Raw genomic sequence first — 24,715 nt, 5'->3', positions numbered from 1 at the left:
AAATAAATTCAAGTCCAAATTATTAGGAGACCTCCATGACCAGCACCTGGGAATGTGCTTGACCAAGAGTTTTGCGCGTAGTTATTTATGGTGGCCAGGTCTTGATAAAGATATAGAGTACATTGTGAATCAGTGTACGACATGTCAATCAGTAAGCAAGCAATCACCATCAGTACCATTACAGCCATGGAAATGGCCTCCCGGGGTGTGGCAAAGGCTACATACTGATTTTGCTGAGCTAGAAGGACAACAATTGTTCATTGTGATTGATAGCCACTCGAAGTGGCTAGAGGTGTTTCCAATGTGGAAAATAACAACAAGTAAAACATTGGACATTTTGAGAAGTTTATTTTCTTCACTTGGCCTCCCAAAAGAAATTGTTTCAGATAATGGATCACAATTTCGTTCCGAAGAATTTGCACAGTTCACGAGCAGAAATGGTGTGAAACATACCAAGGTCCCACCGTACCACCCTGCTTCGAATGGTGCAGCAGAGCACACTGTATAAATTGTAAAATGTGCCCTCATAAAACAAATGTTAGATCCAAATCCAAAGAAACAAAAGTTGTCATTGGATTACAAATTGGCTAATTTTCTAATTACTTATCGTAATACTCCTCATACAACGACTGGTAGAACACCAGCAGTGTTGTTTCTCAAACTACAGCCACGAACCAGATTCTCGTTGTTAAAATCAAATTTGGCGCAGTCCGTAGAAGAGACACAATTAAGACAGAAAGAGAATCATGATTGAGAGAGGGCAAAAGAGAGAAGTGTGAAATTAAACCAGAAGGTGAGAGTGAAGGACCATCACCATAAATGGTTAAAGTGGTTACCAGGAAGAGTGGTGAAGATATGTGGTCCTCGCACATATTTGGTCAAGATGTTTGATAATGGACAGGTTAGGTTTGTTCATATTGATCATATTTTACCTACAGGCATGGAAGGAGTTGAAGGTGGGAATGATTCAATTATTTCTGACTCATCAGATAGTTTTGAAACACCAGTAGCATATCCTACATCCAATGTTCTGGAAACAAATCCAAGAGAAAGTCAGAATGAAAGTCTGAGTCCGAGTCAGGAAAACAAAGAGCCTGAAGTTAGAGTGAGTTCAAATGAAAATCAAGGCAATTCTGTGGAGGAAAACTTTCCTCAGGATGAGCCTCGAATGAGTTTAAATTCAACATCATGTTTGGAAGGTTCTCTTCGCGAGTGAAGGTATCCTCTTCGAAACAGAAAACAAGTGGTTAAGTTAATTTTGTAAAGATGAAAAAAATAAATTTATATCCTGTGTTATGTATAAACATGCAAGTTATGTATGGTGATTGTTATAATAACTTCTTCATTAAGGAGGGAGAAGTGTAATGTCTGCGAGCTTGTAATGTTTGTAGCTCCACACTGTGGATGTGGACGTATTGTGTACTGCAACTACAGAGTTAATAATTAAGCAGAAGCAGAGGTTCCGGAGACTTCCGAGAGAGCTGCCTGCCATGTTAGAAAGCTGTGTGTGCTTGTGCTCTGTGAATATATCACAGCTGGTGTTGTAGTGCTGCTCGGCAGGGGTGGTGGGATTGCAGAGGGGTGTCATGAGCCAGGTGGCGAGACCATATCCTTCGTTGCCCAGGCAGCCACATTCGTGGCACACTGCTCTCCTGCAGGATGACGACATCGTGGCAGCTGCCAGGATAGCGGGCATTAACAGCGAGGTTCATCTGCCTGTGATCGCAGACCAGCTGAACGTTGAGGGAGTGGAACCCCTTGCAATTCGGAAACAGTTTTGCATCTTGGGGTGAGGACCTCAATGTTACCTGCATGCAATCAATGGCTCCATGAAACCTGGGGAAGCCCGCTAGCCTGGCGAAGCCAAGGGAGTGCTCATCCTGGTTTTCCCTGGACATGCTGAACTTGATGTAATCCAGTTGTTTGGTGTAGAGAGCGTCGGTCACCTGGCGAATGCAGCAGTGTACTGCAAACTGCGAAATGTTGCGTATATCGCCTACACCGACTGGAAGGAGCCGGTAGCATAGAAGTTGAGTGCTGCTGTTACTTTCACTGCCACTGACGGTGAGGTCCTGGTGCCGATGTAAGCTGCCAGGTCTGTCTGTAGGAGTTGGCACAGCTCTGTCACCACCTCCTTGCAGAACCTCAGCCTTGTTAGGTACTGGTCCTCGAACATCTCAGGGTAAGAGTATTGTCCACGGTAAACCCTGCGTCTGTACAGCCTCCTGGCCCACCACTGGGTGTCGCTCCTCTGGCACCTTTCAAGTCTTCACCGCAGGATGACATGATGTGCGATCACTGCTCCCATAAGTTTGCAGAGGTAACAGTGATATGCTAGTATCCGGCATTGACCCCACCAATGCCTCCGAGATGCTGGTACTGAAGCTTAGGAGTCAGTAGCCACAGGACGCCAGCACCTTCAAACTGTGCGAGCATCCAACGCAGCACGGACTGCGAGCTTTCTGGGCCATCTGCAACACCCTTTCAATAACGCCCCGGATTTGTTTCCCCGCCTTGTGCACGTTAACTTTTTCAGGCGTCCTCGCCGCCAGCTGGTAAGGAGACGTTGCACGTGTATTGACGTCAGGATTCCCATGGCGGTAGTCGGCGGGACAGCAAATCTTTACACCCTTGAAAAAGGACAACTGAATTTCCCATCAGGCGGCACCCACGCCTAACGCTGCTGGCCAGCCATTTACGCCCCATTGCTGCCTCACTCAGGTGGTTTCAGCTAGCGGTAGCAACCAAATTTCAATCAAACAAACTAAATGGTACAATCCCAAAGCGGGTGCACGAACAGAGTGGGTATGTGTGCATAAATCGTTGGAAGTGGCAGGGTAGGTTGAGAAAGGATTACAGAATCCTGAGCTTTATAAATAGAGGCCTAGAGTATAAAAGTGTGGAAGTTATGAAGAACCTGTATAAAACACTGGTCCGGCCCCAACTGGAGTATTGTGTCCAATTCTGGGCACCACACTTTAGGAAGGATGTGAAGGCCTTAGAGAGGGAGCAGAAAAGATTTCCGAGAATGGTTCCAGGGATGAGGGACTTCAGTGACGGGGAGAGACTGGAGAAGTTGGGGTTGTTCCCCTTGGAGCAGAGAAGGTTGAGAGGAGATTTGATCGAGGTGTTCAATATCATGAGGGGTCTGGACAGAGGTTGAGAGAAACTGTTCCCATTGGTGGAAGGGTCGGGAACCAGAGGACACGGATTTAAGGCGATTGGGAGAAGAACCAAAGGTGACATGAGGAAAAATATTATTCCGCAGCGAGTGGTTAGGATCGGGAATGCACGGCCTGAGAGGGTGGGGGAGGCAGACTCAATCGTGGCTTTCAAACGGGAGCTGGATACGTACCTGAGGGGAAAATGTGCAGGGCCCCGGGGAAAGGGACTGGCTGAGAGTCGGCACGGGCTCGACGGGCCGAATGGCCTTCCGTGCTGTAACCGTTCTATGAACCATTCACATAACTGAAGTATTCCATCCCGGGCCATTTTAGTAAATTCTCCTGGGGACAGGGCCCGGCGGTGCGGCTCCGCCCTGGGGACAGGGCCCGGCGGTGCGGCTCCGCCCTGGGGACAGGGCCTCGCGGTGCGGCTCCGCCCTGGGGACAGGGCCTCGCGGTGCGGCTCCGCCCTGGGCCCGCCTCCCGCAGGCCGCAGCCCCGCTTCCTGTGGCGGTGGGTCGGCCGGCGGAAGGTTGGCGGAGCCGGAGCCGGAGCCCGGGCCGAGGCAGAGCCGGAGCCGGGAGCAGCGCTCAGATTCCCGGGCCCGACACAGGCCGCAGGCCCAGCCCGAGCCTCGGCCTCTCCTGGCCGCAACTCCCAGCCAGAGCCCGAGAGAGAGAGAGAGAGAGAGAGAGAGGTAAGGACACCCGGGGGGCGGGGGGGAGAGAGACACCCAGGGTTAGGGGAGAGGGAGAGCGACACACACACCCAGGGGTGGGGGTGGGGGAGAGAGAGAGACACACACCCAGGGGTGGGGGTGGGAGTGGGAGAGAGACACCCAGGGATGGGGGAGAGAGAGACAACCAGGGGTGGGGAGAAATAGAGAGACAGACAGGGGTGGTGGGGGGGTTGGAGAGAGACACCCAGGGGTGGGGGGGGAAGAGAGACACCCAGGGGTTGGGGGGGGGGAGAGAGAGAGACAGACAGATGGGTGGGGAGAGAGAGAGAGACAGACAGATGGGTGGGGAGAGAGAGAGAGAGAGACAGATAGATGGGTAGGAGGGGGGAGAGAGAGAGACACTCGGGTTGGGGTTGGTGGGGGGGAGGGGGTGGAGAGAGAGCGAGGGGGACACCCAAGGGTGGAGGAGTAAGAGAGAGAGACACCCAAGGGTGGGGGGGTCGGAGAGAGAGAGAGAGACACACCCAGGGGTGCGGGGGGTCGGAGAGAGAGAGAGACACCCAGGGGGGTCGGAGAGAGAGAGAGACACCCAGGGGTGGGGGGGGGTCGGAGAGAGAGAGAGACACTCAGGGGTGGGGGGTCGGAGAGAGAGAAACACCCAGGGGTGGGGGGGGGGGGGTCGGAGAGAGAGAGAGTCACCCAGGGGTTGGGGGGGGGGGGGGGGGGTCGGAGAGAGAGAGAGTCACCCAGGGGTGGGTGGGTCGGAGAGAGAGAGAGTCACCCAGGGGTGGGGGGGGGGTCGGAGAGAGAGAGAGACACCGAGGGGTGAGGGGGGTCGGAGAGAGAGAGAGACACCCAGGGGTGGGGGGGTCGGAGAGAGAGAGAGAGAGACACCCAGGGGTGGGGGGGATCGGAGAGAGAGAGAGAGACACCCAGGGGTGCGGAGGGTCGGAGAGAGAGAGAGAGAGAGAGAGAGAGAGAGAGAGAGAGAGAGACACCCAGGGGTGCGAGGGGTCGGAGAGAGAGAGAGAGAGAGAGAGACCCAGGGGTGGGGGGGTCGGAGAGAGAGAGACACCCAGGGGTGGGCAGATGAAGGAAGAGAGGTTTCCAGGTGTTGGAGACATAATACCCCAGGGTTGGGGTAGGCTGTTGGGTTGTGGGGAGAATTACACAGAGCCAGTCTATGGGCCTGAGTTAAATTGGAAAAGGAAGGCAGGAACTTGCATTTCGAAAGCGCTTTTCATGAACTCGAGCACTTTACAGCCAATGAAGTACTTTTTGGAGTGTAGTCACTGTTGTAATCTAGGAAGCACAGCAAGCTCCCACAAACAGCAATGTGATAATGACCAGATAATCTGTTTTAGTGATGTTGGTTGAGTGATAAATATTGGCCCAGGACACCGGGAATAATTCCCCTGCTCTTCTTCCATTAGTGGTCCGGGATCTTTTACATCCACCTGAGTGGCAGACCACACCTCGATTTAACGCTTCATCCAAAACTTGGCATCTCCGACAGTGCGGCACTCCCTCAATACTGCCCCTCCGACAGTGCGGCGCTTCCTCAGTACCGCCCCTCCGACAGTGCGGCGCTCCCTCAGTACCGCCCCTCCGACAGTGCGGCGCTCCCTCAGTACCGCCCCTTCGACAGTGCGGCGCTCCCTCAGTACTGCCCCTCCGATAGTGCGGCACTCCCTCAGTACCGCCCCTCCGACAGTGCGGCGCTCCCTCAGTACTGCCCCTCCGACAGTGCGGCGCTCCCTCAGTACTGCCCCTCCGACAGTGCGGCGCTCCCTCAGTACTGCCTCTCCGACAGTGCGGCACTCCCTCAGTACTGCCCCTCCGACAGTGCGGCGCTCCCTCAGTACTGCCTCTCCGACAGTGCGGTGCTCCCTCAGTGCTTCCCCTCCGACAGTGCGGCACTCCCTCAGTACTGCCCCTCCGACAGTGCAGCACTCCCTCAGCACTGCCTCTCCGACAGTGCGACGCTCCCTCAGTACTGCCTCTCCGACAGTGCGGCACTCCCTCAGTACTGCCTCTCCGACAGTGCGGCACTCCCTCAGTACTGCCCCTCCGACAGTGCGGCACTCCCTCAGTACTGCACAGTGGGAGTCCGCCTGGATTTTGGGTTGAAGTCTCGGGGGTGGGACTTGAACCCTCTACCTTCTGACACAGAGGTGAACCTGTGATTTAATTATGTATGAACACCAGCAATGTGTGTTCATTCACGTTGCTGGTAAGGCTAGCATTTGTTACACATCCCAGTCACCCTGAGAAGGTGGTGGTGGGCCGCCTTGAATAAGTGCAGCACCATTTAACCGAGCAGCTTGCTTAATCACTTGGAATTACGGGCCAATCCCGCAGTGTGGGCCTGGAGTCACGTGTCGTTCAGAACGGGAAAGGCCGGGTGTGAGTGACCGGCATTCGTGGTCAGGTTCTTTGTTTGGTGCAAAGCCACAAATGATCAGTGGGAGTGAGGGGGTTAAACCTCCGTCCCTGCGGGAGTGAGGGGGTTGACCCTGCGGGAGTGAGGGGGTTGACCCTGAGGGAGTGAGGGGGTTAAACCTCCGTCCCTGCGGGAGTGAGGGGGTTGACCCTGCGGGAGTGAGGGGGTTAAACCTCCGTCCCTGCGGGAGTGAGGGGGTTGACCCTGCGGGAGTGTGGGGGTTGACCCTGCGGGAGTGAGGAGGTTGACCCCGTGGAGTGAGGGGGTTGACCCTCCGTCCCTCTTGGATTAAGCAGACTTCAGGTGCAGGAATATTTTGGGGATGAGGGAGAGTGAGGGGGATCCAGTGTTGCCTCCTACGCCGTCACTTCCGCTCGGATCGCCAAATCCACCGACACTGGAGCAAGTTTAAAAAAACTGATTATTGGTGTAGTCAGGGAGTTGGTGAGCAGGATCGCTGGGAACTGTGGTTTCACTTGTCTCACACACAGCCCCAACGCCTGCCTGTGTTCCTGCTCTTGGCTTTAACCATTTGCCAGATGGTGGCTCCTTCTCCGAAACAGGGGAGTGCCTACGTGGAATTAGCACGGGGTAAGGCTGCGTTTGGTGTGAACTGTTTTTATTAGTTGCTCAGGCCTCTCAACCAACGCTGCATGTGCAGGCAGATCGGACAGCTGGCTCACGCTTGTAACGTTTGAGGTGATTCATTGTTTGAAGTTCTGGGGCCGAGGTTCACAATCCAGCTGTCTGGAAACTGAAAGGAGTCCCAGTGCAGCGGAGACCAACATACGTGATTCCTCAGTCTACTGTATGCAGTTCCCGCTGGGCGTCCCACCTAGCCCCCAGTGTGAGCGCGGTGAGTCTCGCTCGGCGGTGGGGGGGGGAGTTTGGCACAAGATATTATCGCACAAAGCAGTCAACTAATTCCTCATCGAACCTTAGTTGGAATCGTGAAAAGCAGACATTTCACCTCAGAAGCAGAGACAGGAATTGCTGGGCACACTTGGCATGCCAGGTCGATGTAGAGTCACCCGGCCTGGGCCTGACAGAGGAGTCGGGGCCTGCACCCTGGGGTGCTGAATGCAGGATTGTGTCTCTCTGTCATTGTGTTCGTCAACCAGCTGAATCAGTCTCCTCATCCCCAAACTCAGCACCAAATAAGCCCACAAACTCTCACCAATCATTCCCAGGGCAGGTACAGCACGGGGTTAGATACAGAGTAAAGCTCCCTCTACACTGCCCCATCAAACACTCCCAGGGCAGGTACAGCACGGGTTAGATACAGAGTAAAGCTCCCTCTACACTGCCCCATCAAACACTCCCAGGGCAGGTACAGCACGGGGTTAGATACAGAGTAAAGCTCCCTCTACACTGTCCCATCAAACACTCCCAGGGCAGGTACAGCACGGGTTAGATACAGAGTAAAGCTCCCTCTACACTGCCCCATCAAACACTCACAGGACAGGTACAGGGGGTTAGATACAGAGTAAAGCTCCCTTTACATTGTCCCATCATACACTCCCAGGTCCCTCTGAACACCAACATTTCCCAATCTCTCACCATTTAAAAAAATACTCTGCTTTTCTATTTTTCCTATGGATAAAATGGATAACTTCACATTTCTCCAAATTATATTCCATTTGCCATTTTCTTGCCCGCTCACTTAGCCTGTTTATATCCCCGCGAAGTCTCTCTGCATCCTCCTCACAACTTACATTCCCACCGAGCTTTGTATCATCAGCAAACTTGGATACATTACACTTGGTCCCTTCATGCAAATCATTGATATAGATTGTGAATAGCTGGGGCCCCAGCACCGATCCTTGCGGCACCCCACTAGTTACAGCCTGCCAACCCGAGAATGACCTGTTTATTCCTACTCTCTGTTTCCTGTCTGTTAACCAATCCTCAGTCTATGCTAGTATATTACCCCCAATCCCTTGAACCCTAATTTTGTTTAATAACCTCTTGTGTGGCACCTTATCGAATGCCTTCTGAAATGCCAAATACACCACATCCACTGGTTCCCTTATCTATTCTGCTAGTTACAACCTTAAAAAACTCGTGTCAAACATGATTTCCCTTTCATAAATCTATGTTGACTCTTCACAATCGTATTATTATTTTCTAAGTGCCCTGTTACCACGTCCTTAATAATAGATTCTAGCATTTTCCCAACTACTCCTATCTACACTGTCCTATTAATAAACACTCTCAGGGCAGGTACAGCATGGGTTAGATACAGAGTAAAGCTCCCTCACTCTGTCTCAGTTGAATGCCCCCCACCACAGCAGTGTGTTGTATTTCCATTTGACACTTCTGCTGTTTGCCCATTGGAGTGGTCCCACGGTTCAAACAATCACACAGAGTCCTTCATTTTTGTTTCACTCCGTCGCTCGCCCCATACTGAGGGACACCGAACTGTCAGAGGGGCAGTACTGAGGGAGTGCCGCACTGTCGGAGGGGCAGTACTGAGGGAGCGCTGCACTGTCGGAGGGGCAGTACTGAGGGAGTACTGCACTGTCGGAGAGGCGGTACTGAGGGAGCGCTGCACTGTCGGAGGGGCGGTACTGAGGGAGCGCTGCACTGTCGGAGGGGCAGTACTGAGGGAGTGCCGCACTGTCGGAGGGGCGGTACTGAGGGAGCGCTGCACTGTCGGAGGGGCAGTACTGAGGGAGCGCTGCACTGTCGGAGGGGCGGTACTGAGGGAGCGCTGCACTGTCGGAGGGGCAGTACTGAGGGAGTGCCGCACTGTCGGAGAGGCGGTACTGGGGGAGTGCCGCACTGTCGGAGGGGCTGTACTGGGGGAGTGCCGCACTGTCGGAGGGGCTGTACTGGGGGAGTGCCGCACTGTCGGAGAGGCGGTATTGGGGGAGTGTCGGAGAGGCGGTAATGAGGGAGTGCTGCACTGTCGGAGGTGCCGTCTTTCAGATAAGACAGTAAACTGAGGCCCCGTCTCCTCTCTCAGGTGAATGTAAACGATGTCACGGCACTATTTTGAAGAAGAGCAGGGGAATTATCCCCGGTGTCCTGGGGCCAATATTTATCCCTCAACCAACATCACTAAAACAGATTATCTGGTCATTATCACATTGCTGTTTGTGGGAGCTTGCTGTGCACAGATTGTTTGCCGCGTTTCCCACATTAAGACAGTGATTAGACTTTAAAAAGTTCTTCATTGGCTGTAAAGTGCTTTGGGATGCCCTGAGCATGTGGAAGGGGCGAGATCAATGCAAGTGTTTCTCTGTGTGACTCGTGTCTCTCTCTCTCTCTCTCTCTCTCTACAGGTTCTCACACGCCGTGACTTGCGAGCGCTGCTGATGTGAGCCAGCCAGGCGTGGGGGATTGGAGCTGGGATCGCCGGGCACAGCCACAGCCACGCCCGCCCGGGAGTGCAGCATGCGTGAGCTGCAGCACTGGGAACGTGGAAAGGCTTGAGAATGACACAGAGCCTGCTGCAAGGGAAGCCCTTCTACTGCCGGGAATGGGCCCTGCGCAAGCTGCAACATTGCCTGGACTGCTGCCCTGGGGGTCGCGGCAGCGGCGTGCTGGTCACCGGGGGCCCCGGCAGCGGCAAGACAGCCCTGTGCAGCGAGGTGCTGTGGCCGGTGTCGGAGCACGGCCAGAGGTTTGACCTGTCCGCCAGGGCGGTGGGCCACCACTTCTGCCAGGCTCAGGACGTGCGCACGCTGTCGGTCAGGGCCTTTGTCCTGAGCCTGGTGGGTCAGATTAAGAGGTGCTCGCTGGTGCAGGGATACCGGGAGAAGCTGCGGGAGGTGTCGGTGCAGGCCGTGCTGGAAGCCAACGAGTGTGAGAGGAACCCCGATGAAACCTTCAAAAGGTAACATAGAAACATAGACAACAGGTGCAGGAGTAGGCCATTCAGCCCTTCGAGCCTGCACCACCATTCGATATGATCATGGCTGATCCTCGATCTCAATACCATATTCCCGCTTTTTCCCCATACCCCTTGATGCCTTTTGTGTCTAGAAACCTATCTATCTCCCTCTTAAATATATTCAGTGACGTGGCCTCCACAGCCTTCTGTGGTAGAGAATTCCACAGGTTCACCACCCTCTGAGTGAGAACATTTCTCCTCATCTCAGTCCTAAAATTCCTACCCCATAACGTGGAAAAAACGCCCCAAGTAACAGTTTGGAGCCTTGTTGTCATTTTGTTCTTGAAGTTGCTGATCTCCAGGACAGGGGTGTTGAGGGAAATGGCGCAAAGGCAGCTAAATGGAGTTGAGATGCAGATGAGCCGTAATCCTAAAGCTGGAGGGGCTGAATGTCGTCCTGTTACTATATTCCCCCACACCGTATTCTGGCAAGGCACGTGTCCCCTCGGTCGTGCTAATGTGGGCTGTGGCTGAGCAACTTCCAATATCTGGCCAGAAACAGGGCTCGAACTTGTTATTTGTCCTGATGCAGCCTCAATAACTCGGTAACGCTCCACAATCCCCACCCTGGCCACTGTCTCGGGCTGAACCAGGCTGTTCGCAACCCTGAGCGGAGTTTCTGACCCCATATCCACGCCTCCACTCAAACCGCCTCCTTCCACCTCTGTAACATCGCCCGTCTCCGTCCCTACATCTGCTGATTAAACCCTCATCCATGCTTTTCTTATATCTGGACTTGACTATTCTGACGTTTGCCTGGCCGACCTTCCACCTTCTGTAAACTTCAGGTCATCCAAAACTCGGCTGCCCCGTGTCCTAACTCGCACGAAGTCCCACTCACCCATCACCCCCTGTGCCCCGTGTCCCAACTCACACCCAGTCCCACTCACCCATCACCCCCTGTGCTCGCTGCCCCGTGTCCTAACTCATACCCAGTCCCTCTCACCCATCACCCCCTGTGCTCACTGACCGTGTCCTAACTCACACCCAGTCCCACTCACCCATCACCCCCTGTGCCTCGTGTCCTAACTCGCATCGAGTCCCACTCACCCATCACCCCCTGTGCTCACTGACCGTGTCCTAACTCACACCCAGTCCCACTCACCCATCACCCCCTGTGCCTCGTGTCCTAACTCGCATCGAGTCCCACTCACCCATCACCCCCTGTGCTCACTGACCGTGTCCTAACTCACACCCAGTCCCGCTCACCCATCACCCCCTGTGCCCCGTGTCCTAACTCGCATCGAGTCCCACTCACCCATCACCCCCTGTGCTCACTGCCCGTGTCCTAACTCACACCCAGTCCCACTCACCCATCACCCACTGTGCTCGCTGCCCCGTGTCCTAACTCACACCCAGTCCCTCTCACCCATCACCCCCTGTGCCCCGTGTCCTAACTCGCATCGAGTCCCACTCACCCATCACCCACTGTGCTCACTGCCCGTGTCCTAACTCACACCCAGTCCCTCTCACCCATCACCCTCTGCTCACTGACCGCGTCCTAACTCACACCCAGTCCTGCTCACCCATCACCCCCTGTGCCCCGTGTCCTAACTCTCACCCAGTCCCACTCACCCATCACCCCCTGTGCTCGCTGCCCCGTGTCCTAACTCACATCCAGTCCCACTCACCCATCACCCCCTGTGCTCACTGCCCCATGTCCTAACTCGCATCCAGTCCCACTCACCCATCACTCCCTGTGCTCGCTGCCCCGTGTCCTAACTGGCACCAAGTTCCATTCACCCATCACCCCTGTGCTCACTGACCCGTGTCCTAACTCGCACCAAGTCCGACTCACCCATCACCCCCTGTGCCCCGTGTCCTAACTCGCATCCAGTCCCACTCACCCATCACCCCCTGTGCTCACTGCCCTGTATCCTAACTCGCACCGAGTCCCACTCACCCATCACCCCCTGTGCCCCGTGTCCTAACTCACACCCAGTCCCGCTCACCCATCACCCCCTGTGCTCACTGCCCTGTGTCCTAACTCGCACCGAGTCCCACTCACCCATCACCCCCTGTGCCCCGTGTCCTAACTCACACCCAGTCCCGCTCACCCATCACCCTCTGTGCTCACTGCCCGTGTCCTAACTCACACCCAGTCCCGCTCACCCATCACCCCCTGTGCTCACTGCCCCCGTGTCCCAACTCACACCGAGTCCCACTCACCCATCACCCCCTGTGCTCACTGCCCCGTGTCCTAACTTGCACCAAGTCCCACTCACCCATCACCCCCTGTGCTCACTGCCCCGTGTCCTAACTCGCACCGAGTCCGACTCACCCATCACCCCCTGTGCTCACTGCCCCGTGTCCTAACTCGCACCGAGTCCGACTCACCCATCACCCCCTGTGCTCACTGCCCCGTGTCCTAACTCGCACCGAGTCCCGCTCACCCATCACCCCCTGTGCTCACTGCCCCCGTGTCCCAACTCACACCGAGTCCCACTCACCCATCACCCCCTGTGCTCACTGCCCCGTGTCCTAACTTGCACCAAGTCCCACTCACCCATCACCCCCTGTGCTCACTGCCCCGTGTCCTAACTCGCACCGAGTCCGACTCACCCATCACCCCCTGTGCTCACTGCCCCGTGTCCTAACTCGCACCGAGTCCCGCTCACCCATCACCCCCTGTGCTCACTGCCCCGTGTCCTAACTCGCACCGAGTCCGACTCACCCATCACCCCCGTGCCCCGTGTCCTAACTCGCAACGAGTCCCGCTCACCCATCACTGACCTACATCGGCTCTCGGTTAAGCAAATCCTCGATTTCAAAATTCTCATCCTAGTGTTCAAATCCCTCCATGGCCCTCGTTCCTCCCTATCTCTGTGATCTCCTCCAGCCCCACAACTCCCCGAGATCTCTGCGCTCCTCCAACCGCGGCCTCTTGAACATCGCTGATGTCCGTCACTGCACCGTCGGTGGCCATGCCTTCACCTGCCTGGGCTCTAAGCTCTGGAATTGCCTCCCTTAACGTCTCCGCCTCTCTGCCTCTTTTAAAGTCCTCAATACCCATCTCTGGCCAAACACTCAGTCACCCTTGCCAATATCTCCTCCTCTGGCTCGGTGTCCATTTATGAGCATCCTGCCTGTCGAGTGTTTGGGACAGTTTTCTTCGTTAAAGGTGCAGTTTAAATTGTCGCATGTACTCTTGCTCTGTCAGGATCTTACTCGCTCATTCGCACAAAATATAAAAACAGACAGTAAGAGTTTCTCCAGGTACATAAAAAGGAAGAGAGTGGCTAAAGTAAATGTTGGTCCCCTGGAGGATGAGGCTGGGGAATTAATAATGGAGAACAGGGAAATGGCAGAGATCCTGAACAAATATTTTGTATCGGTCTTCAAGGTAGATGACACTAAAAACATCCCAATAGTGGATAATCAAGGGGCTATAGGGAGAGAGGAACTTATTACAATCACTATTACTAATGAAGTAGTACTCGGTAAAATAATGGGACTAAAGTCCCCTGGACCTGATGGCTTACATCCTAGGGTCTTTAAAGAAGTGGCTGCAGAGATAGTGGATGCATTGATTGTAATTCCCTGGATTCTGGAGCGGTCCCAGCGGATTGGAAAACCACAAATGTAACGCCCCTATTTAAAAAAGGAGGCAGTCAAAAAGCAGGAAACTATAGAGGATTGCCTAACTAACAGAAAGCAGAGAGTTGGGATAAATGGATCTTTTTCTGGTTGGCAAACAGTGACGAGGGGGGGGAGGGGGGGTGGCGGGGGAGGGTCTATGCTCAGTCCTGGGGAGGGTCTGTTCTCAGTTTCAGGGTCCCGCTGTCTTGTTGACGCTTTCCCAGCCGGTCTATTTTCTGTCGGATTCTCACTCAGTCGGGCACTGGTGAGAATTGATTGATGTGCCAAGTGTTGCACTGGCTCAGTGACCAGTCTGCCTTTAGGTTCCAATAAATCTCCCACGATCACTGACTGCCACCTTTTCAGAGTTTCAATGATTCTCAACACCTAACGAATCATCAGTGACACTGGGTGTGAAGGCGGAGTGTGAGCTGCTGTGGTGTGTTCTGAATGGTTTAGTGCTTAGTCACAGCTACAGTCAGGGTGCGACAGGCTGGGCCGGAAAAACCAGTCTGTGTGCAATATGCACGCGCACAAGTGTGTACGTGTACGTGTATGTGTTTGTGTGTGTGTGCGCGCGCACGTGTGTGTGTGTGTGTGCGCGTACAAGTGCATACGTGTGTGTGTGCGCGCGCGCGTATGTACGTGTGTGTGTGTGCGCGCACAAGTGTGTACGTGTATGATTGTGTGTGCGCGAGTGTGTGCACAAGTGGGAGTGCACATGCGACTGTGTGTGCGGCACGAGTATGTACTTGTGAGTGTGTGCATGTTCGAGTGTACGTGAGTGCGTGCGTGCGAGTTTATGCGCACAAGAATGTGTGGGATGTGGGTGTCGCTGGCAAGGCCGGCATTTATTGCCCGTGCCTTACTGCCCTTGAGAAGGTGGTGAGCCGCCTTAGAAACATAGAAAATAGGTGCAGGAGTAGGCCATTCGGCCCTTTGAGCCTGCACCACCATCATGGCTGATCATGCAACTTCAGTACCCCATTCCTGCTTTCTCTCCATACCCCTTGGTCCTTTTAGCTGAAAGGGCCATATCTAACTCCCTTTTGAATATATCTAACGAACTGGCCTCAACAACTTTCTGTGGTAGAGAATTCCACAGGTTCACAACTCTCTGAGTGAAGAAGTTTCTCCAAATCTCGGTCCTAAACGGCTTACCTCTTATCCTTAGACTGTGACCTCTGGTTCTGGACTTCCCCAACATCGGGAACATTCGTCCTGTATCTAACCTGTCCAATCCCGTCAGAATTTTATATGTTTCTATGAGATCCCCTCTCATTCTCTCTAAATTCCAGTGAATATAAGCCTAGTCGATTCAGTCTTTCTTCATATGTCAGCCCTGCCATCCCAGGAATCAGTCTGGTGAACCATCGCTGCACTCCCTCAATAGCAAGAACGTCCTTCCTCAGATTAGAAGACCAAAACTGCACGCAATACTCCAGGTGTGGTCTCATCAAGGCCCTGTACAACTGCAGTAAGACCTCCCTGCTCCGATACTCAAATCCCCTCGCTATGAAGGCCAGCATGCCATTTGCTTTCTTTACTGCCTACTGTACCTGCATGCCTACCTTCAGTGACTGATGTACCATGACACCCAGGTCTCGTTGCACCTCTCCTTTTACTAATATGTCACCATTCAGATAATCTGCCTTCCTGTTTTTGCCACCAAAATGGATAACCTCACACTTATCCAAATTATACTGCATCTGCCATGCATTTGCCCATTCACCTAACCTGTCCAAGTCCCCCTGTTACCTTCTAGCATCCCTCTCGCAGCTCACACCGCCACCCAGCTTAGTATCATCTGCAAACTTGGAGATATTACATTTAATTCCTTCGCCTAAATCATTAATGTATATTGTAAATAGCTGGGGTCCCAGCACTGAACCCTGCAGCATCTCACTAGTCACTGCCTGCCATTCTGAAAAGACAGATAGGGAATGGGTGACCATCAAGCAGAACAGGAATAGGAAGGCAGTGCAGGAGTCCCCTGCGGACATCTCCCTCCAAAACAGATGCACCGTTTTGGGTACTGTTGGGGGAGATGGCTCATCAGGGGAAGGCAGCAGCAGCCAAGTTCATGGCACCGTGGGTGGCTCTGCTGCACAGGAGGGCAGGAAAAAGAAGGGGAGAGCTGCAGAAGTAGGGGATTCTATTGTAAGGGGAATAGATAGGTGTTTCTGCGGTCGCAACCGAGACTCCAGGATGCTATGTTGCCTCCCTAGTGCAAGGGTCAAGGATGTCTCGGAGCGGCTGCAGGGCATTCTGGAAGGGGAGGGTGAACAGCCAGTTGTCGTGGTGTGTATAGGTACCAACGATATCAGTAAAAAAACGGGATGAAGTCCTACAAGCTGAATGTAGGGAGCTAGGTGTTAAATTAAAAAGTAGGACCTCAAAGATAGTAATCTCAGGATTGCTGCCAATGCCACGTACTAGTCAGAGTAGAAATAGCAGGATAGCTAAGATGAATACGTGGCTTGAGGAGTGGTGCAGAAGGGAGGGATTCAAATTCCTGGGACATTGGAACCGGTTCTGGGGGAGTTGGGACCAGTACAAGACCAGGACGGTCTGCACCTGGGCAGGACTGGAACCAATGTTCTAGGGGGAGTGTTTGCTAGTGCTGTTGGGGAGGGTTTAAACTAATATGGCAGGGGGATGGGAACCTATGCAGGGAGGCAGAGGGAAGTAAAATGGGGGCAGAAGCAAAAGATAGAAAGAAGAAAAGTAAAAGTGGAGGGCAGAGAAACCCAAGGCAAAAATCAAAAAGGGCCACATTACAGCAAAATTCTAAAGGTACAATGTGTGTTAAAAAGACAAGCCTGAAGGCTCTGTGCCTCAGTGCGAGGAGTATTCGCAATAAGGTGGACAAATTAACTGCGCAGGCAGCTATTAACGAATATGATATAATTGGGATTACGGAGACGTGGCTCCAGGGTGACCAAGGCTGGGAACTCAACAAACATCCAGGGGTATTCAACATTCAGGAAGGATAGACAAAAAAGAAAAGGAGGTGGGGTGGCGTTGCTGGTTAACATAACATAAGAACATAAAAACATAAGAATTAGGCAGGAGTAGGCCATCTAGCCCCTCGAGCCTGCTCCGCATTCAACAAGATCATGGCTGATCTGGCCGTGGACTCAGCTCCACTTACCCGCCCGCTCCCCGTAACCCTTAATTCCCTTATTGGTTAAAAATCTATCTATCTGTGACTTGAATACATTCAATGAGCTAGCCTCAACTGCTTCCTTGGGCAGAGAATTCCACAGATTCACAACCCTCTGGGAGAAGAAATTCCTTCTCAACTCGGTTTTAAATTGGCTCCCCCGTATTTTGAGGCTGTGCCCCCTAGTTCTAGTCTCCCCGACCAGTGGAAACAACCTCTCTGCCTCTATCTTGTCTATCCCTTTCATGATTTTAAATGTTTCTATAAGATCACCCCTCATCCTTCTGAACTCCAACGAGTAAAGACCCAGTCTACTCAATCTATCATCATAAGGTAACCCCCTCATCTCCGGAATCAGCCTAGTGAATCGTCTCTGTACCCCCTCCAAAGCTAGTATATCCTTCCTTAAGTAAGGTGACCAAAACTGCACGCAGTACTCCAGGTGCGGCCTCACCAATACCCGATACAGTTGCAGCAGGACCTCCCTGCTTTTGTACTCCATCCCTCTCGCAATGAAGGCCAACATTCCATTCGCCTTCCTGATTACCTGCTGCACCTGCAAACTAACTTTGGGATTCATGTACAAGGACTCCCAGGTCCCTCTGCACCTAGCATGTTGTAATTTCTCCCCATTCAAATAATATTCCTTTTTACTGTTTTCTTTTCCCCAAGGTGGATGACCTCACACTTTCCGACATTGTATTCCATCTGCCAAACCTTAGCACATTCGCTTAACCTATCTAAATCTCTTTGCAGCCTCTCTGTGTCCTCTACACACTTGCTTTCCCACTAATCTTTGTGTCATCTGTAAATTTTGTTACACTACACTCTGTCCCCTCTTCCAGGTCATCTATATATATTGTAAACAGTTGTGGTCCCAGCACCGATCCCTCTGGCACACCACTAACCACCGATTTCCAACCCGAAAAGGACCCATTTATCCTGACTCTCTGCTTTCTGTTAGCCAGCCAATTCTCTATCCATGATAATACATTTCCTCTGACTCCGCGTACCTTTATCTTCTGCAGTAACCTTTTGTGTGGCACCTAATCGAATGCCTTTTGAAAATCTAAATACACCACATCCATCGGTACACCTCTATCCACCATACTCGTTATATCCTCAAAGAATTCCAGTAAATTAGTTAAACATGATTTCCCCTTCATGAATCCATGCTGCATCTGCTTGATTGCACTATTCCTATCTAGATGTCCCGCTATTTCTTCCTTAATGATAGTTTCAAGCATTTTCCCCAATACAGATGTTAAACTAACCGGCCGATAGTTACCTGCCTTTTGTCTGCCCCTTTTTTAAACAGAGGCGTTACATTAGCTGCTTTCCAATCCGCTGGTATCTCCCCAGAGTCCAGAGAATTTTGGTAGATTATAACAAATGCATCTGCTATAACTTCCGCCATCTCTTTTAATACCCTGGGATGCATTTCATCAGGACCAGGGGACTTGTCTACCTTGAGTCCCATTAGCCTGTCCAGCACTACCCCCCTAGTGATAGTGATTGTCTCAAGGTCCTCCCTTCCCACATTCCTGTGACCAGCAATTTCTGGCATGGTTTCTGTGTCTTCCGCTGTGAAGACCGAAGCAAAATAATTGTTTAAGGTCTCAGCCATTTCCACATTTCCCATTATTAAATCCCCCTTCTCATCTTCTAAGGGACCAACATTTACTTTAGTCACTCTTTTCCGTTTTATATATGTGTAAAAGCTTTTACTATCCGTTTTTATGTTTTGCGCAAGTTTACCTTCGTAATCTATCTTTCCTTTCTTTAAAGAGGACATTAATGCAATAGTAAGGAAGGACATTAGCTTGGATGATGTGGAATCTGTATAGGTAAAGTTGTGGAATACCAAAGGGCAGAAAACGCTAGTGGGAGTTGTGTACAGACCATCAAACTGTAGTAGTGAGGTTGGGGACACCATCAAACAACAAATTAGGGATGCATGCAATAAAGGTACAGCAGTTATCATGGGCGACTAATCTACATATAGATTGGGCTAACCAAACTGGTAGCAATATGGTGGAGGAGGATTTCCTGGAGTGTATTAGGGATGGTTTTCAAGACCAATATGTCGAGGAACCAACTAGAGAGCTGGCCATCCTAGACTGGGTGATGTGTAATGAGAAAGGACTAATTAGCAATCTTGTTGTGCGAGGCTCCTTGGGGAAGTATGACCATAATATGGTAGAATTCTTTATTAAGATGGAGAGTGACACAGTTAATTCAGAGACTAGGGTCCTGAACTTAAGGAAAGATAACTTCGATGGTATGAAACGTGAATTGGCTCGGATAGACTGGCGAATGATACTTAAAGGGTTGACGGTAGATAGGCAATGGCAAACATTTAAAGATCACATGGATGAACTTCAACAATTGCACATCCCTGTCTGGAGTAAAAATAAAAAGGGGAAGGTAGCTCAACCGTGGCTAACAAGGGAAATTAGGGATAGTGTTAAATCCTAGGAAGGAGGCATATAAATTGGCCAGAAAAAGCAGCAAACCTGAGGACTGGGAGAAATTTAGAATTCAGCAGAGGAGGAAAAAGGGTTTAATTAAGAGGGAGAAAATAGAGAATGAGAGGAAGTTTGTTGGGAACATAAAAACTGACTGTAAAAGTTTCTATAGACATGTGAAGAGAAAAAGATTAGTGAAGACAAACGTAGATCCCTTGCAGTCAGAATCAGTGAATTTAAAATGGGGCACAAAGAAATGGCAGACCAGTTAAACAAATACTTTGGTTCTGTCTTCACGAACGAAGATACAAATAACCTTCCGGAAATACCGAGGGTCTAGCGAGAAGGAGGAACTGAAGGAAATCCTTATTAGTCAGGAAATTGTGTTAGGGAAATTGATGGGATTGAAGGCCGATAAATCCCCAGGGCCTGATCGTCTGCATCCCAGAGTACTTGAGGAAGTGGTCCTAGAAATAGTGGATGCATTGGTGATCATTTTCCAACAGTCTATCAACTCTAGATCAGTTCCTATGGACTGGAAGGTAGCTAATGTAACACCACTTTTCAAAAAAAGGAGGGAGAGAGAAAACGGGGAATTATAGACCAGTTAGCCTGACATCAGTCGTGGGGAAAATGTTGGACTCAATTATTAAAGATGAAATAGCAGCGCATTTGGAAAGCAGTGACAGGATCGGTCCAAGTCAGCATGGATTTATGAAAGGGAAATCATGCTTGACAAATCTTCTGGAATTTTTTGAGGATGTAATTAGTAGAGTGGACAAGGGAGAACCAGTGGATGTGGTGTATTTGGACTTTCAAAAGGCTTTTGACAAGGTCCCACACAAGAGATTAGTGTGCAAAATTAAAGCACATGGTATTGGGGGTAATGTACTGACGTGGATAGAGAACTGGTTGGCAGACAGGAAGCAGGGAGTCGGGATAAACGGGTCCTTTTCAGAATGGCAGGCAGTGACTAGTGGGGTGCCGCAGGGTCCAGTGCTGGGACACCAACTATTTCCAATATACATCAATGATTTTGATGAAGGAATTGAATGTAATATCTCCAAGTTTGCAGATGACACTAAGCTGGGTGGCGGTGTGAGCAATGAGGAGGATGCTAAGAGGTTGCAGGGTGACTTGGACAGGTTAGATAAGTGGGCAAATGCATGGCAGATGAAGTATAATGTGGATAAATGTGAGGTTATCCACTTTGGTGGTAAAAACAAAGAGACAGACTATTATCTGAATTGTGACAGATTAGGAAAAGGGGAGGTGCAACGAGACCTGGGTGTCATGGTACATCAGTCATTGAAAGTTGGCATGCAGGTACAGCAGGCGGTGATGAAGGCAAATGGCATGTTGGCCTTCATAGCTAGGGGATTTGAGTACAGGAGCAGGGAGGTTTTACTGCAGTTGTATAGGGCCTTGGTGAGGCCTCACCTGGAATATTGTGTTCAGTTTTGGTCTCCTAATCTAAGGAAGGACGTTCTTGCTATTGAGGGAGTGCAGCGAAGGTTCACTAGACTGATTCTCGGGATGGCAGGACTGACATATGAGGAGAGACTGGATCGACTGGGCCTGTATTCACTGGAGTTTAGAATAATGAGAGAGGATCTCACAGAAACATAAAATTCTGACGGGATTGGACAAATGCTTGGCAGATTCAGTATAATGTGGATAAATGTGAGGTTATCCACTTTTGTGACAAAAAGGCAGATTATTATCTGAATGGCGACAGATTAGGAAAAGGGGAGGTACAACGAGACCTGGGTGTCATGGTACATAAGTCATTGAAAGTTGGCATGCAGGTACAGCAGGCAGTGAAGAAGCAGTTGGAGGCAGGAAGAATGTTCCCGATACTTGGGAAGTCCAGAACCAGGGAACACATTCTAAGGATAAGGGGTAAGTCAGTTAGGACCGAGATGAGGAGAAACTTCTTCACTCTGAGAGTTGTTAACCTGTGGAATTCTCAACCGCAGAAAGTTGTTGAAGCCAGTTCGTTAGATATATTCAAGAGGGAGTTCGATATGGCCCTTGCGGCTAAAGGGATCAAGGGGTATGGAGAGAAAGCAGGAAAGGGGTACTGAGGGAATGATCAGCCATGATCTTATTGAATGGTGGTGCAGGCTCGAAGGGCCGAATGTCTACTCCTGCACTCTTTGCTTCCTGTCTGCCAACCAGTTCTCTATCCATGTCAATACATTTCCCCCCAATACCATGAGCTTTAATTTTGCACACTAATCTCTTGTGTGGGACATAGAAACATAGAAAATAGGTGCAGGAGTAGGCCATTCGGCCCTTCTAGCCTGCACCGCCATTCAATGAGTTCATGGCTGAACGTGCAACTTCAGTACCCCATTCCTGCTTTCTCACCATACCCCTTGATCCCCCGAGTTGTAAGGACTACATCTAACTCCATTTTGAATATATTTAGTGAATTGGCCTCAACAACTTTCTGTGGTAGAGAATTCCACAGGTTCACCACTCTCTGGGTGAAGAAGTTTCTCCTCATCTCGGTCCTAAATGGCTTACCTCTTATCCTTCGACTGTGACCCCTGGTTCTGGACTTCCCCAACATTGGGAACATTCTTCCTGCATCTAACCTGTCTGAACCCATCAGAATTTTAAACGTTTCTATGAGGTCCCCTCTCATTCTTCTGAACTCCAGTGAATATAAGCCCAGTTGATCCAGTCTTTCTTGATAGGTCAGTCCCGCCATCCCGGGAATCAGTCTAGTGAACCTTCGCTGCACTCCCTCAATAGCAAGAATGTCCTTCCTCAAGTTAGGAGACCAAAACTGTACACAATACTCCAGGTGTGGCCTCACCAAGGCCCTGTACAACTGAAATAACACCTCCCTGCCCCTGTACTCAAATCCCCTCGCTATGAAGGCCAGCATGCCATTTGCTTTCTTAACCGCCTGCTGTACCTACATGCCAACCTTCAATGACTGATGTACCATGACACCCAGGTCTCGTTGCACCTCCCCTTTTCCTAATCTGTCACCATTCAGATAATAGTCTGTCTCTCTGTTTTTACCACCAAAGTGGATAACCTCACATTTATCCACATTATACTTCATCTGCCATGCATTTGCCCACTCACCTAACCTATCCAAGTCACTCTGCAGCCTCATAGCATCCTCCTCGCAGCTCACACTGCCATCCAACTTAGTGTCATCCGCAAATTTGAAGATACTACATTTAATCCCCTCGTCTAAATCATTAATGTACAATGTAAACAGCTGGGGCCCCAGCACAGAACCTTGCGGTACCCCACTAGTCACTGCCTGCCATTCTGAAAAGTACCCATTTACTCCTACTCTTTGCTTCCTGTCTGACAACCAGTTCTCAATCCATGTCAGCACACTACCCCCAATCCCATGTGCTTTAACTTTGCACATTAATCTCTTGTGTGGGACCTTGTCGAAAGCCTTCTGAAAGTCCAAATATACCACATCAACTGGTTCTCCTTTGTCCACTCTACTAGAAACATCCTCAAAAAATTCCAGAAGATTTGTCAAGCATGATTTCCCTTTCACAAATCCATGCTGACTTGGACCTATCATGTCACCTCTTTCCAAATGCACTGCTATGACATCCTTAATAATTGATTCCATCATTTTACCCACTACTGAGGTCAGGCTGACCGGTCTATAATTCCCTGTTTTCTCTCCCTCCTTTTTTAAAAAGTGGGGTTACATTGGCTACCCTCCACTCCATAGGAACTGATCCAGAGTCTATGGAATGTTGGAAAATGACTGTCAATGCATCCGCTATTTCCAAGACCACCTCCTTAAGTACTCTGGGATGCAGACCATCAGGCCCTGGGGATTTATCCCATCAATTTCCCCAACACAATTTCCCGACTAATAAGGATTTCCCTCAGTTCCTCCTCCTTACTAGACCCTCTGACCCCTTTTATATCTGGAAGGTTGTTTGTGTCCTCCTTAGTGAATACCGAACCAAAGTACTTGTTCAATTGGTCTGCTATTTCTTTGTTCCCCGTTATGACTTCCCCTGATTCTGACTGCAGGGGACCTACGTTTGTCTTTACTAACCTTTTTCTCTTTACATATCGATAGAAACTTTTGCAATCCGTCTGAATGTTCCCTGCAAGCTTCTTCTCGTACTCCATTTTCCCTGCCCGAATCAAACTCTTTGTCCTCCTCTGCTGAGTTCTAAATTTCTCCCAGTCCCCGGGTTCGCTGCTATTTCTGGCCAATTTGTATGCCACTTCCTTGGCTTTAATACTATCCCTGATTTCCCTTGATAGCCACAGTTGAGCCACCTTCCCTTTTTTATTTTTACGCCAGACAGGAATGTACAATTGTTGTAGTTCATCCATGCGGTCTCTAAATGTCTGCCATTGCCCATCCACAGTCAACCCCTTAAGTATCATTCGCCAATCTATCCTAGCCAATTCACGCCTCATACCTTCAAAGTTACCCTTCTTTAAGTTCTGGACCATGGTCTCTGAATTAACTGTTTCATTCTCCATCCTAATGCAGAATTCCACCATATTATGGTCACTCTTCCCCAAGGGGCCTTGCACAACGAGATTGCTAATTAATCCTCTCTCATTACACAACACCCAGTCTAAGATGGCCTCCCCCCTAGTTGGTTCCTCGACATATTGGTCTAGAAAACCATCCCTTATGCACTCCAGGAAATCCTCCTCCACCGCATTGCTTCCAGTTTGGTTCGCCCAATCTATGTGCATATTAAAGTCACCCATTATAACTGCTGCACCTTTATTGCATGCACCCCTAATTTCCTGTTTGATGCCCTCCCCAACATCACTACTACTGTTTGGAGGTCTGTACACAATTCCCACGAATGTTTTTTGCCCTTTGGTGTTCTGTAGCTCTACCCATATCGATTCCACATCATCCAAGCTAATGTCCTTCCTAACTATTGCATTAATCTCTTTAACCAGCAATGCTACCCCACCTCCTTTTCCTTTTATTCTATCCTTCCTGAATGTTGAATACCCCTGGATGTTAAGTTCCCAGCCCTGATCATCCTGGAGCCATGTCTCTGTAATCTCAATCACATCATATTTGTTCACATCTATTTGCACAGTTAATTCATCCACCTTATTACGGATACTCCTTGCATTAAGACACAAAGCCTTCAGGCTTGTTTTTTTAACACCCTTTGTCCTTTTAGAATTTTGCTGTACAGTGGCCCTTTTTGTTCTTTGCCTTGTGTTTCTCTGCCCTCCACTTTTCCTCATCTCCTTTCTGTCTTTTGCTTTTGTCTCCTTTTTGTTTCCCTCTGTCTCCCTGCATTGGTTTCCATCCCTCTGCCATATTA

At 50.5% G+C, this 24,715-nt stretch overlaps 2 protein-coding genes across 2 annotated transcripts in view; one reads left to right on the top strand and one right to left on the bottom strand.

Annotated features, from left to right (window-relative positions):
- Positions 1-3,519, bottom strand: part of selenoj (selenoprotein J) — a 65,068-nt gene extending 61,549 nt beyond the window's left edge. Inside the window, exon 1 of the mRNA XM_070891680.1 lies at positions 3,356-3,519. Within this exon, the coding sequence (XP_070747781.1) occupies positions 3,356-3,460 (105 nt within the window). The 5' untranslated portion in view covers positions 3,461-3,519. The remainder of the gene's footprint in view (positions 1-3,355) is intronic.
- Positions 3,520-3,660: 141 nt separating this feature from the next.
- The window catches only part of LOC139275326 (ankyrin repeat domain-containing protein 50-like), a 66,306-nt gene continuing 45,251 nt past the window's right edge, over positions 3,661-24,715 (top strand). Inside the window, exons 1-2 of the mRNA XM_070892634.1 lie at positions 3,661-3,861; positions 9,574-10,127. Of these exons, the coding sequence (XP_070748735.1) occupies positions 9,727-10,127 (401 nt within the window). The 5' untranslated portion in view covers positions 3,661-3,861; positions 9,574-9,726. The remainder of the gene's footprint in view (positions 3,862-9,573; positions 10,128-24,715) is intronic.

The sequence above is a fragment of the Pristiophorus japonicus genome, chromosome 10 (assembly GCF_044704955.1).
Source record: "Pristiophorus japonicus isolate sPriJap1 chromosome 10, sPriJap1.hap1, whole genome shotgun sequence".
Classification (NCBI taxonomy): Eukaryota; Metazoa; Chordata; class Chondrichthyes; family Pristiophoridae; genus Pristiophorus; species Pristiophorus japonicus.
This window is presented reverse-complemented; position numbering and strand designations above follow the sequence as displayed.